Source organism: Glossina fuscipes, unplaced genomic scaffold, assembly GCF_014805625.2.
Source record: "Glossina fuscipes isolate IAEA_lab_2018 unplaced genomic scaffold, Yale_Gfus_2 60, whole genome shotgun sequence".
NCBI classification, from domain to species: Eukaryota; Metazoa; Arthropoda; class Insecta; order Diptera; family Glossinidae; genus Glossina; species Glossina fuscipes.
The window spans coordinates 3318027-3332073 of NW_023998432.1; the positions used below are offsets into that span (position 1 = coordinate 3318027).

General features: G+C 31.7%; 1 protein-coding gene across 5 annotated transcripts in view; it reads right to left on the reverse strand.

The window, feature by feature from the left end:
* Positions 1-8997: 8997 nt before the first annotated feature.
* Positions 8998-14047, reverse strand: part of LOC119637716 — a 116242-nt gene continuing 111192 nt past the window's right edge. For all 5 annotated transcript variants that reach the window (XM_038033924.1, XM_038033925.1, XM_038033922.1 and 2 more), the window contains one exon: positions 8998-11132. In XM_038033924.1, the coding sequence (XP_037889852.1) occupies positions 9756-11132 (1377 nt within the window). In that variant the 3' untranslated portion in view covers positions 8998-9755. The remainder of the gene's footprint in view (positions 11133-14047) is intronic.

The following is a 14047-nucleotide window of genomic DNA, read 5'->3' on the forward strand; positions in this document are numbered from 1 at the left end:
GCCTATTTTTTGGATCCTACTCTAATAAGGATTTTTACGAAAATTGATTCTTTTTAGAGCAAAACGTCTAAGTTTTAGTATATGGTGAAGAAAATTGACCAATAATAGTAAGTTCATACAGAAATAAATATTGTGCTAGACCAAGTGGTTTAGGGTATTTAATGATCGGCCTCGCCCGATTATAATGCTGTTACTTGTTTTATGATGAAAATTAAGTGGAGCTAATTTTGACCGCTTGGGTCTATTTCTTGGCACTATTCCATATAAGATTTCTCATGAGTAGTAAGCCTTTCGGAAAAAGGCTTAATTCTTAATATTTCATGGTGAAAATTAATTCATAATAACGTTTCAGCAACAAAAATTAACGGTAGGGAATTTGAATGACAGAGAATGCCAACATATATAGCGGTTATCACGAAAAGAACGCCCTTACATAGAGAGAAAGTCTAACATTCCAATATGTGGGCTTTCATGACAATTATGGCGTTGCATGAAAATAATGTGTACTTTTTTGTGTATTATTACCAAAACGAGCGAATAAATGCATTCGGCGGAATTGTGTAGGGTATGTAATAATTGGCACTATCTGAACATAATTTTGTTATGTGTTAAAATTTTTTTATACCGGTCACCGAAGAATGGAGGTCCAACGACATGTCTACAATGCCATGTAAACGGAGAATACTTCTGTTTTTCAAAAGTAATAAGAAATTGATTTTTTTGCTTCTTACTAATAAAACTACAAAAGATAAACTCACAAAAATGCTCATTACTCATAAACTACAAAAGTATAAAAGCATAAAAATTTGCATGGACAATTCTATAGACGATGCTTGAATATACCTCTCATCCTTCGGTGATGGGTGTAAAGATTCGATCGTAACTGAATATAATTTCTTACCTGTTTTTTGCGAACCTGGGTGATATGTTATAATTTCTTGTGTAAAAATATGTACTTTTTTTTTCCATTGTGCCGTGTTTACACAGAATTGGGCTAAGCATATAAAAAATGATTTCAAAAACTTAAAGTATCACATATTATACCCAGATGCAATAGATAATTCATTATCAAAATATTTATCATATATATTTTCCATTTTTTCGCTTGTCTGCAAATATTTGCCCTAAATATATTTTACGCTAGTCTCGGAAATTTTTCTTCTCAGTTTTGGGCAATTCCATTGCCAAACTCTAATTGTATAATATATTAAAGAAAATGCTAGCTCTAAAATTATGAATAGCATTTTATTTGGTTTGTAAAAATATAAGAATTTTTTGTCTAAATTAAGATTCGTGACTTTTAAGAGGATCCTCTACTTTATAATTGATATATCTATGATATATCTATAAATTTATGTGTTTATTATGCATAAACTATATTAATTACGAACCTTAATTTCTGGACAGCGGATAAATAGTATACAGGCCTGAAATATTTTTGGGGAAACAGCTATTTAAAATAAATGCTAACGCGCCTGTTGCAATACCTCAAGGGTGGTGCGGAAAATTGCAATACATTGAAATAAAAAATTGATATTGAACTGAAATGAATTTTATGTAAATAAATTAATATAATTTCTAAATTTTATAATCCTTCAACATTTATGAATCTATAAAACAAATTGAAATAAATCGTCAGTTATAGGGCATAATCTTTGAATATACGCCGTCATACCCAAAAGTCATAAACTGAATTTTTATCGATACAAATAATAAGAAAGAGAAAGCAGGTAGTGAAGTGACTGCTAAGCTTACGCACAAACGCACACGAACATTTTTGCCATAGCATATATTTCATTAGCCTATAGAATGTTTTCAACAAAATTATACGCGATTCATATTTAGAAAAATGACCACAACTCAATATCATACATATAACTTCTTAAACAAATGTATAGACAAACGCATTACTATTGCAAATATATCCGCGTAATGCATAATCATAAACATGAATGCTGAAAAAAGACAAAAACATTATGTGTATCAAACATTTCATTAACAAGTAAGGCAAAAACATTATGTACATAAGTTCCAACATTTCATTAGCAACATTATTGCAGCATAATGCTTTTACGGTCTTGGATATATGGAGAGAGCCGGTTTTTGCCTAATTTCGAGGTGATGTCTCCTAACCAGGGTAATGAAATTAGGTTTTTCTGATAGGTTTCAGCATTTTTCACGACATATCATAAATCTGTAGTCTAAGAATGGTTATAACACGATTTGAACATTGCATTCTTTCAGTATTTGTAACGTACTTTTGCATAAGATTTACTAACAATAACTAAGCATTTTTGGTTTTGCGTTCGTAATTAGCGGCTTAGTATGTTTCATATGTCCACGTTTGCTAAGATTATTTAATTTTAATACTCATTTTACCTTATTGTTATTCATTTCGCAATAAATTGTAACTTAGCAAAGACATTTTTAGCGAAGCCACGAACAATAAAATTGCGGCTTATCTTGGGGGGCTAACTTCAATTCAGTTATTTTTTTAGTTTTACAATATATGCCATTGCGATAGCGTGGTTACTTATTTTTGAATTCTTCTCTTCACTTTTGGTTAGTTAACGTCTAAAAATAAGTTAAGGTCTAGGGTAATCGTCATCCAATAGAAATATAAATAAAGGAAAAAAATTTCTGTAGTGCTCGCTATACACGATGAGATGTAGAAAAGTTCTTTCCTTTTGCTTTATTATTATTATAAGCTTCAAATATATTCTATGTTTCTATTAATGTATAGTACGATATGGCCACGATAATCTAGAATAATTAGCCTACAACATCTTAAGCAATAAACCAACAAACCCAATTTGTTGTAATATTTAACCATAAACACCCTCTACAGCATAAAATTTACTTTTCTAACCCTCTCTCTATTTTCGCATTGACTTCAGGTCGCACACATACTATTAGAAAGGGAGAGGGTAATGAATTAAAGAACCGGATGGCGTTTGCAAACCCTAATAAAAGCAAGTAGGAACTTTATAGTCGGGCAATGCCGACCATTAAATAATATACACCGCATGGTATAACACAATTTTTATTATTGCATGAAATTACCATTATAGATCGATTTTCGTGACCACATATTAAAACTTAAAATTTTCTGGTCTAGAAAGCATTAATTTTCGTGAAAATCCTCATTATGGTAGGATCCAAAACGTAGACCGAGGTGGTCCGAATTAGGCAAGTTAATTTTTTTATGTTAAGTTACTATTATGATACAATTTTCATAATGAAGCATTGAAAATTATACCTTGTCGTAAGAACTTCAGTTTTCATTATATGAGCGGGATCAAAAATTTCCCCAGCCTGTGAAAAGTTTTCATACCTATTTAGAATGCCGAAATACTACTACTTAGCTACTTTTTTTACATTTATATGAGGAGTGGTTAAAGTAGAGGATCGGCCCGAACCATTTTCAACAGTATTCGTTCTTGGGCCAAAACACGTCTCTGTACTAAATTTCATCAAAATATCTTAAAAATTGCGATCTGCACATTGAATACGAAAACAGATGGACAGATCCCAAATGGACAGACGGGCTTAGATCGATTTCCAAAATGATCGGTATAATAAAAGGTGAGTTTATCATAAGCCCTTCTGGGTGTTACATACGACCGCACTAACTGTACCAAAGGAGTGCAGGGTATAAAAAACGTTGAACCATCCATCTTAGGGAAGAAGTAGACATAATAACGTAGAAACAACAGCTGTATAAATTACCAAGAAGCTCAAAGAGTTCAAAATATAATGTACTGGAAGGGCCTCAAAGACGATTCGAAATCGAAGCATTTTTTTTTTTTAATTCTTATGAAAATGTCCAGCAATCGCATCAAAGATTCTCCACTATGCTTGTGATATGAATTTAGAGAATGCTCGATCCAGTTTAGATCTCTTCACAAAGAATCTTTAGGGTCAAGATTACTTAAACTCAGAAGCAACGCATGGGAAAAAATTTGATAATGCTGCTGATAGTGCCTCGACAGCAATCAATAGCTAATCGTCGTCATTGACCATAATCGTAACCATTTATATATACAAAAGCCATCTAATACATATCTAATAAAAAAAAATTATAAAAATCATTATCGAAACTCAGCTTGCAGCACATTCTTAAGCACTTTATTTGAAATTATTTTTCTCAGGACACACAATCTAAGTGAGATCAACGACATTGTCTGTTGGCAATGGCAACAGCAAGAATTTTATCTATATAACCTATATAACCGCAAAGAAATTCAAAGTTTATTGAGAGACTTAACAGGTAAAAAATTATCACCTGTTATCTGTTATCTGCTGTGGTTAGATGGAAACAAACTAAGGCACTAAAATTTTCTTTGCACATAAGAAATTGATGATTTAATTGTTTTTAACGATTTTGATCACTTCTATTCATTCTGTTTGGGAAGTGAACATCTCAGCTCGATTTAAACGTTAGAGTTCAAGTCCCATTCTTTTAAAACTCTAGAGAAAGTGGCATCTATATTATCTTAATTACTTACTACATGTACTTAATTTACTAAACCAGATTTTCTATACTATTTCGAGTAAGATATCCGTAGCTGTGTTTACAAATATATTTTCTAGCAGTCCAATTTATGTATAATATAAAATTTCCAAAAGATTTGTTTTAAGCAATGATTTCGTTCTGTGGAAGCGAATGTAATGCACAAGAAAAAATTTCTACGCAAAATAAAAACAGTTAAATAACTTAGCGTGAAGGATAATTCCCTTATGTCTAATAGACGTTCGTATTTTTGTTACCATAAGCATTTTTATTTTGCATTTTTATAGTATAATGAGATCTTATGATGCTATAGATACAGTAGTTGGCTTGGGCGTTGACAAAAAGAAGTATAGTCACTCGTTGTAAAGAAGGAAACAAAAAAATTTATTATCTGTCCGATCCACATACCAGGGCTTTACTACTTCGTTCGATTTCCCACGTTTGTAGATTAGCAATTACCGTGTTTAATCTGCGATTTGTATCTATATATTTAACGAGTGCAGCAGACAGCCAGAGAAGCTGATTTCATGTCCATGCAGTTCGTATACAATATTCACTTTCTTTTGGCCCAGAGAGAATACAGGCATACCGTCCGTGATGCCTTGAAAGGCATATCGATCAGGATAAGGCGAGAATTCTTTTTGGGCCTGACTCTAGTACAGCATGACAGCACGCTGCAACAGGGGATACTGTACGCGTTGCGTTATGCTTGGAATGAAGCAATTTCAGTTCATGGTATTCGGAAAAAATTAAGGACTTCATTACTTCATCCACGAAAACGATTCGTTGATATACTTTTTGCTCGTATCCACCATATATGCACAAAGTATCAATAAATGGTTCTTTTCCATCTCGAATAAACACCATTCCTTTCCTAAAGCTTTTCGTGCTCCCAATTCCGAACCTTTTATAACGTATTGCATGTCGTTTTAAAGTAATAAATGAAATGCTTTGCTTAACTTATTTAATAACTAATGTAATAAATATTTCTTTTGGCTCATTCTGTTGGCCTATATATATTTCCTTTGGAGAAGAATCGTTAAGCTGTCAAAAGACACCTCATAGTAAATATAGAGAATAATACCGTCAAATAAGTTTAAAAATTATTAGACGAAAAATGAAAATATTACTTGAGGAAGAAATGTTCAGCGTAGAAAACAATGTCAAGTAAGGCTTTCAAAATGCGTCTTTTGACACCTTTTATATAAATAGCCATAAATAATGTTAAAATTTGCGTAGGTGGAAATAGATAGACCTAACAAAAGTATGCACTTAAACGAATTCTTAGGCAGAGGAATATCCAGAAAGTTGGCAATCACTGACAGTAAGCAATCGTCTCTTTCTTACATCAAAAAACTACAAAATTTTATTACATAAATATTAAAAAATAGACATTATCTTATGTGGAGACTGGTCGTAAAATTCTCACATCTATTTCGCTTCGACTTAGCCTAGTTGAAGCATATCAATATAGCAAATTTTACATTTCACAAAAACATACATAGGCAGACTTGCTTATGTTGATTCAGAAAATGGTTGTGGTTCGGTTGATCTAATAAAAGGTATGTCTACCCCAAGTCTTTGGGAATGTATTTCATATATCTACATAAACTTAATATGCCCTAATCACAAAGTATGGAAAAGAAGAAGAATATATAGGTAAACTCAGACGAACACTCCTTGAGGAGAAAATTTTATTAAACGACGAACGTATTAATTTACGTTAATTCTGAACATTGTAACTTAGTTAGAAGGAAAGCAATGTAATGTTAACCTTCTGTTAACACAGTAGCTTGGTAATCATGGTAACTTCGTGCCTAAATCATTCCGTCGCAATTATTATCCAGCTTAGCTCACAACTTTCTATATTGCCACTCATGTTACCCCATATAACTTAATATTTTAATTTAATGTAATTTGTTAATCATAGTGTAAAGACAGGAAGAAAACTGAAAATATTATTAATTAAAAATAATTAAAATTATTTTAAAGATTATTAGGAAAGAACGAGTAAAAACGCTATAGTAGAGCATGGCATACCATTGAATACTCTACCTGACTTCACTTTACTTAATACTGACACTCATATAATGGCTTTTCAAAATAAAATGTTTCATGGGAAGTGGTCAAAAAGATGATATGATCTGAATGATTTGCAGTAGCGTTAATTTTTAAACTAAAACACGTTAATGGACCAAATTTTATCAAAATATCTTCGGCTTGCAGATTGAGCACAAGATAACAAGACAGACAGATGCACATACAAACTGGTGAACAATATAAAAATAAAGAGCAAGAAAATCCAAATATCTAATCTTTCGGATAAAGAATAAGGAAGAAGAATTAACGAGTGGTTTGAAAATTTATGTGGGCTCGTTAAAAAAGACGTCGTTCCAGACTTTCACTGTATTTGTCGAAATAGTTAATATCATCGTTTAAATCAATTATTTAAATTAAACGGCATTACACAAGGCTCTAATGTAGTTGTTCAAGTTGCTTACAAATGGCTGCTCAAGTTGCTTACAAATGAAAAAGGCTTTTATATATAGTTGAACTTCTATAAAATTGATCAGTAGAAAGTCAGGGTTCGGCAAATTAAAGATGTTCTCTGGCAATTTCTTTTACCAATTAACAAACTGTATAACAGTTAATCCCATTATTATCTTAATATTATTATTTATAGTATCTCATATTATTATTTTTTATCTTGAAAGGATGAGCGAAGGGAATTTTATTTCATACTCACTTAATTCAATTAATACACACATTCATACAAACTGATTTATGACGCAAACCGTTTGTTATATGTATAAGTTACAAAATGCCAGCATATACTAAATTTCTTAAAGAAAGAAAAAAATTATTTCAGAAAATGTTAAATACCTTTGTACATACCTACTGACATCTTGCATTTATAGAGCAGCGCAGCATCGATGTATAACTCTGGGATAATCTCTCCCACTTACTGCAGCTTTACATAGAGTAACCAATACTCTATTATTACATCAGCAGTAACATACATATGACTCATCTTTTTCTCTTACTATGCATATTTTTCTTTGCTATGTTTAGATTTCTCTTTAAAATCGTAGCAAGATCACCGAACCATTTATAAGAACAGAAGTTGAATCCTCTTTACTATCAAGAGGATCTAATTTTCCGCATTATCAGATTTCATGATACTGATTTGACAAAATTGAGTTGAATGATTCAGTTTTGTTTTCAAATTATTAATTATTCTTGAAATATATCGCACATTCAATTCAAATTAAATATATTTTTAATCATTTGGCTTCGTAAATAATCAAAACTGTTGCACTTTGCGTAAAGAAGACTGGTGTACTATTTTGGAAATCCCGCATTTCCGCATATTGCTCTAGTATACAATCTGTAAAAATTAATTAATTTCTTTTGTATTAAAGATACATAACCATCATTTGAAAACAAATCATATGTATTTTATAAGAATTTTTTATCATACCCGCTACCGAAGGATAAGGGATGTATTCATTTTATCAAACCAACTAGAAACTTAAGAGACCCTGCATAATATATATTCCAAATCAGCGCATCAAATTCTAAACCGATTTAAGCATGTCTGCCTGTCCTTCTGTGCAACGTTTGTTGCAAACATTCTCCTGGTCACAAATTTGAAGCTATCCACTTCAAATTTCGCAAAAACAGTTCTGAATTTCAATTCGCCTAAGCGTGTCCTTCTATATGTCTGTTCATATATCCGTCTACCCAATCGTGTAGTATTTATGATAAACATTCTCCATATAAATTTGCAAATCGGTAAAAACACGCGCATATAACGCCCACACGCCTACGTAACCAAAACTGTAAACACCTACGCTTTCCGCGTTTTGTTGCTTGTTACTCATAGAGTACAACACATACACCATATAAATTGTCATTTTTATTTTACAAATAGAACAAATTTGGCCGCGCCCACCCGATGTTATAAAATACTAATATGTAATTTTTACCTTTTTTATTGGTAGGTGACGGGTATAATCAATCAAGACCTGATATAATTTGCGTAGTTGCTTTTATATAATCTTCTATATGATGTGATGATCTTTTATATGATATGATGACAGAAAAACAGAAAAAGTATATTATATCGCAAAGGAGTAACTGTATAATAATATATGACCACTCTCAGCTTCCCGTAATGGTGTAAAATATCGCATACGGTACTATACATTAAAGAGGTGTAGTTGAAACCACGCCTACTTCCCATAAATTTCATATATATATATACATATGATGAAAGTTACAATCGATTTTGATAAGAAGCATTCTGTATTCATTCAAGCTTTTCCATTTCTTTTCAACAAAAATTTGACATTTAACTGTTGATTTAAGAAACTAAGGCTACTCATTTAATACTAATGTTATTCAAGCATGTTTTATAATTTTTTATCATTGTAACATTGTACATTGTAATTTGATCTTAAATGAAACTTCAATTTGTTAAATAAATTTTCAAAAATCTTTTTATTCTAATATATAAATGTCGACTATTTTCAGTTAAATGTTTAGTTTAATCATTTTCGTATAATGTTTTACTCGATTGAATAATTGCGCGAACGCATCTCAATGCGATGTCTATTCGAAGTTCTTTGTTTTCTTTTCTTCTTTTTTTTTTTTTTTTTTGTTGTTGCTTATCATTTTTTTTTTAAATGTCTTACTTAGAAGGTTTTCAAAAGTATATGAGGAAACTTTCGTAGAAGAGACATGAAATAGTTAATTTAATTTTAGATTTCCATTTCGTTACCGCATACTATTTACAGAAGTTTTTAGAAATACAAAAAAGAAGAATGTAAAAAAATTTCTTTTATTAAATAATTCTTATGAAGATTGTGCGCTGAACTAAAAATAGTAAGCAGGTTCACCTCGTTTGGGATTGTTTCAAAATTTCAATATTAAAAAAGGGGAGTAATTTCTTGTTTGTGTTTGATTATAAAAAGTTTACATAAAATATTGCATAAAACTGCAAGCAATTTGAAACAATAGCAAAATAGATAATAAACTGGTAATCGATGATTTTAACCAAAGGCAGTTGGTTTTAAAGGGTGGAGGAGTATATGAGCTCCGGCATTCATTGGATATTATTGTACTTTAAGACAAGTTTGTATAAGGGGTGTGAGGATATAATGCGGAAAAGTAATTTATACCAGAGACACAACATTTACAATCACTTAAACGAATTGAGCATATGGTCTGTCTCCCAGTTTTAATGGCGATGGTGACTTCTTCTTCTTAATTGTTGCTGTTGCTGATGATGCTGATTACAGGCATCGGCTCGTCGCAGAACTTCTGCATATGATAAATCAAGTTTCTTCAATTTATGTAAGTCTTGGGAGACTGTACTGGGCCGATATTCAATGCCTGCAGACGCGTCTACACTATTTCGTCCACGTATTGAGCGATTGTAAATTATCATTGAGTTACCGTTCCACTCATATTTGGTACCATTACGACCACCACGTGAATTAATGCCAGGCGAATTATTTTGACTTTGCTGGCTTGGTGAACCGGAAGCAGTAGACGTATCAACAAATGGACGCATTTCTCGGCGTTTCTTTCCGCTTCCCACATAAATACGTGGAGGGGTAGGCAAAGCCAAAGGTGATTCCGAACGATCGTTCGAAAAGTTTCGATTTTTGCGACGATTTTTTTTCTTAACGCCAACACCAACCGATAAGTAGTCCAATGGCTCCCGCTTCAATGGGGTCAATACTCTTCCATTCTCCACGATTTGTTTTACATTCGAAGAGGCCAATTGTGAAATCGAAGCTGCGATGGGTGGTTTATTTTCTTGATTCTTTTCGTTTATATGCTTTTTAGCTGTTTTACGCTCTAATTTCGTAATGCATTCGGACATAGCAAATGACTGCTCAGAAATAGCTGATGATATTACACTCTGGCTATCATCACCAAAATCAACAGGCAGTTCTTCGTTGGCAGGAGTAACGGGCGGCACCTTACTGGCAGCGACAGCAACGGAACTGGTTGGATGCGTATCGTCGAGTAAAGGCAGTTTTTCTCCTTCTTCTTTATTTTCGGCTGCCTTTTTTAAGACAGCAAAAATCTCTTTAAAAAGTTCACGATACTCAGGACGATTACGGAAACGAGAATCAATGGGGCTGACGTCATCATAAATACTAAACTTGCAGTCTTCTCCATCACCGATAGAACAGAGAAAGTAACCAGGCCTATCATCAGTTTGCGTGTATTTATTGCTTGTTTCATCCGAGAAGCCAGACGAAGAAGTTTCAGCTTCTGAAAATTCAGTAGGAGTACGTCCACGATTCTTATGAGTCTTAGCATTACTAGACGCGGCATTGGAAAGGCTGCCATTGCAACTACTAGCAGCGTCGCCGTTTGTCGATGGCCCGCCTCCGGCCTCTTGAAACATTCGCTTTTGAGCTTGATTGAATTCTCCAGATGATTGGAATTCTTCGGCCAACGACATACCATTATTTGCTTTGTGAGCCAGCGATGATCTCTGTACTTCCAAAAGAGCCTCATATTTCTCAACCAAATCACGATACGGATTCGGACTGCCAGGAGCATGTAGATCCAAAGAATCAGGTATTTGCGGTATTACCTGAAAATTATGCGTAATTTGAAAGTTTTTAATCGAATTAATAGCTCAGTATGACATTAAGATATATTGATGCAAATTTTTTTTTTTTTTTTTTTTGATTTATTACTTCCGGAATGAGAAAAAAATTAAAATAGGAATAGAGAGACTAGAAATCGGATTGGATGAAATAGAAATAATAATAAAGAGAAAGAAATAGAGTAATAAAAATAAAAGTAGCAATAATAACTATTATGATCAATTTTAATAATAAGAACAAAAAATACAAACATTACCATGCAGTCGATTTCACAACAAAAAAAAACGAAACAATTTATACAGTGGAAGACATTCGTATAAGAACATTACATATCAATTTGATTTGTTCCATCTTTTTAATAAATTAACTTGAATCGAAAATTAATCGGATCATGCATTCGCGTAGATCGCTTAAAAAAAAGTCTCAATTGCAATCTCGTTACATTTCGAATGTTTTATATGAATGTCTTCCACTCTATATATATGTAAAATAATTAGGGACAAATTGATTTATTAATTAATTATTTTCATGAGAAACCAAATATAGGATAAAAATATATTTGATTAAAAAAAATGTTGTTTAAAATTTTGTTTTTTCTTTTCTCTTGTTTCTAACAAAACAAAACGAAAAACGCTTCAGACTTGCAGAAAATTTTACAAACGAAGGGTAAAAGTTTACCATACGGAAGCAAAGGATGAACGTAATTGTAAAAAAAGGATGTGAAAAGAAGAGGCGTGCTTAAAATTCATATTTAAAGAAGGTTGGTCTTGTAAGTATTTGGAACAAAACATTTAGGTTAAAAAACTAGAAAAATTGATAAGTAAGCGTTAGTTGAGAGTCTAAACGTTTTCCTTGACTTATTTTACTAACAAATTAAATACATTTGAGCTCTAAATAAAAATGAATACACTAAAAATCCAATTAGTTAAAACAAATAGATTTAAAAAAAAATTAATTAATTCTTGGCACATTAAAAAAAAACAGTAAATACACAAACGTATAAAAATCACTTAAAATATATACCTAATACCTATTTGTGACGTTTTTGTGTTTTGCAACCGAAAAGAACATCGCCGTTAACGGAAATTGTTAATAAAAAGAAATGAGAATAAAAAATAAACATTGAAAGGAAATGCTTTTTCAATCGGATCTTTGTGATATCTACCGACTAAATTAAATACATGGGGAACTCTTATTCCAATTATGATGGCATCAAATACTTTAACAAAAAACCGTTCTTTTTGGCTTAAGTCTGAGGTTTAATTTAATCGTAAAACCAACGATCGGGATAAATGCCAGATTAATAACAGTTGCGAATTTATTGACTATTTATAAAAGTGAACGTGTAACAAAGAAAATTTTCTTTTCTCCCGTAACTGTTAAGTGATTTCGTTAAGGTTTTTTGCCGTTACATAAATTTAGTCAATTGAAATTTGGAAAAACTCCCTAGAATTTTTGAATCAAGGATATAAATATATTATGAAATCACTGTGTAATATGTGCTTTCCGGTACTTGCAAGTAATAAAAAAATCCAACAATATGACCGAGTTAGTTGAGTTCCAATATATAAGTGGTGGATGTAAAAAATTAATGAATAAGTACTTTAACGTTTAACGACGATTATGTATACGTAATTGTGGTGGTATAAAAACAACAACAACAGCAACAACAAAAGAAATGCATTATTAAAACGAATCAACTGAAAGTGATCTATGAAATTATATAGGGCACGTCAGAAGAGTAATGAGAAATCTTCATCGTCCGCTACGGAACTAATCATACGGCTTAGAAATAACGCCGGCCATTGCAGCATTTTCGCCACCCAACGCACTATACTGAATCGTTTGACAGTCTTCTGCCATATATCGAGCATAATCGACTCAAACGATATTGGCAATTGTTCATGCAGGTACTTTGTGTTGGAATTTGAACAAATCGGACAAGCTTTTGTTACTTGCCTGTTGCCCTAATAAATCGAAAAGAAAAAAAAAATTATATAAAACAAAACAAAACAAAGCGAAAAAAAGAAAAGCAATATCAAAATTTTTTTCTCTAAACGTCTTCAGAGATTAAAGTGAAAATGTGAAACGAACTTATGAAAACAGTTCACAGTATTCAGTGTGTGGAAACGAAACGTTAATTTAATTATAATTAGTCCATGAAAAAAATAATAAAAAAAAAAAAAAACTATAATAAAACAGGCGGAATTTGAAAAGGAAATGTGATGAAATAAAGGGCCATCAAAGGATATTAATGTTATGGAAAATAAAAAGCGAAATATACATATAGATAGATATACATGGATGTATATATATAAATATATCTATTTTTATATATAAAAACAAAAATAAAAATTACTCCAATGAGAGCCAAATAACTCTATGCGATATTTATAAGTAAGTTATTATATAGAAGTACATATGTATAAGTAATGTTTCTAGCTCACTGCTACATTAAATAAACAGAGAAATCATTACCTACAGGTGAAAAAATGGATATATACTGTGAAATTTTGATGCTCTTTCAACAGAAAAACACTCTATAACATTTAAGAACATAATTATAAATGCTTTGGCCTTCTTCAGACATTTCTTTAACCCGAGTAAATATCGCATCCGCATTAATTAAACTGATAAAAGTCAATGTTCTGCAGTCTTTTTAATAATTCATTGAAATGCTGTGTAAAAGATATTTTTGCCATTTGTCACTCCGCCCCTTGTAATTGTAAAGAGATTTTATTCTAACTTTCATAAGAATCAAAAAATTAAATTAAGTTTTCTTTTTTCCTTTTAGCTTCTATTCATGGTACATGAATGAAAATATGCAGAATTTTTGATCATATTGGAAGAAATATTCATGAAGCCTCAGAGAGAAACGATAAAATGATATTTTGGATTA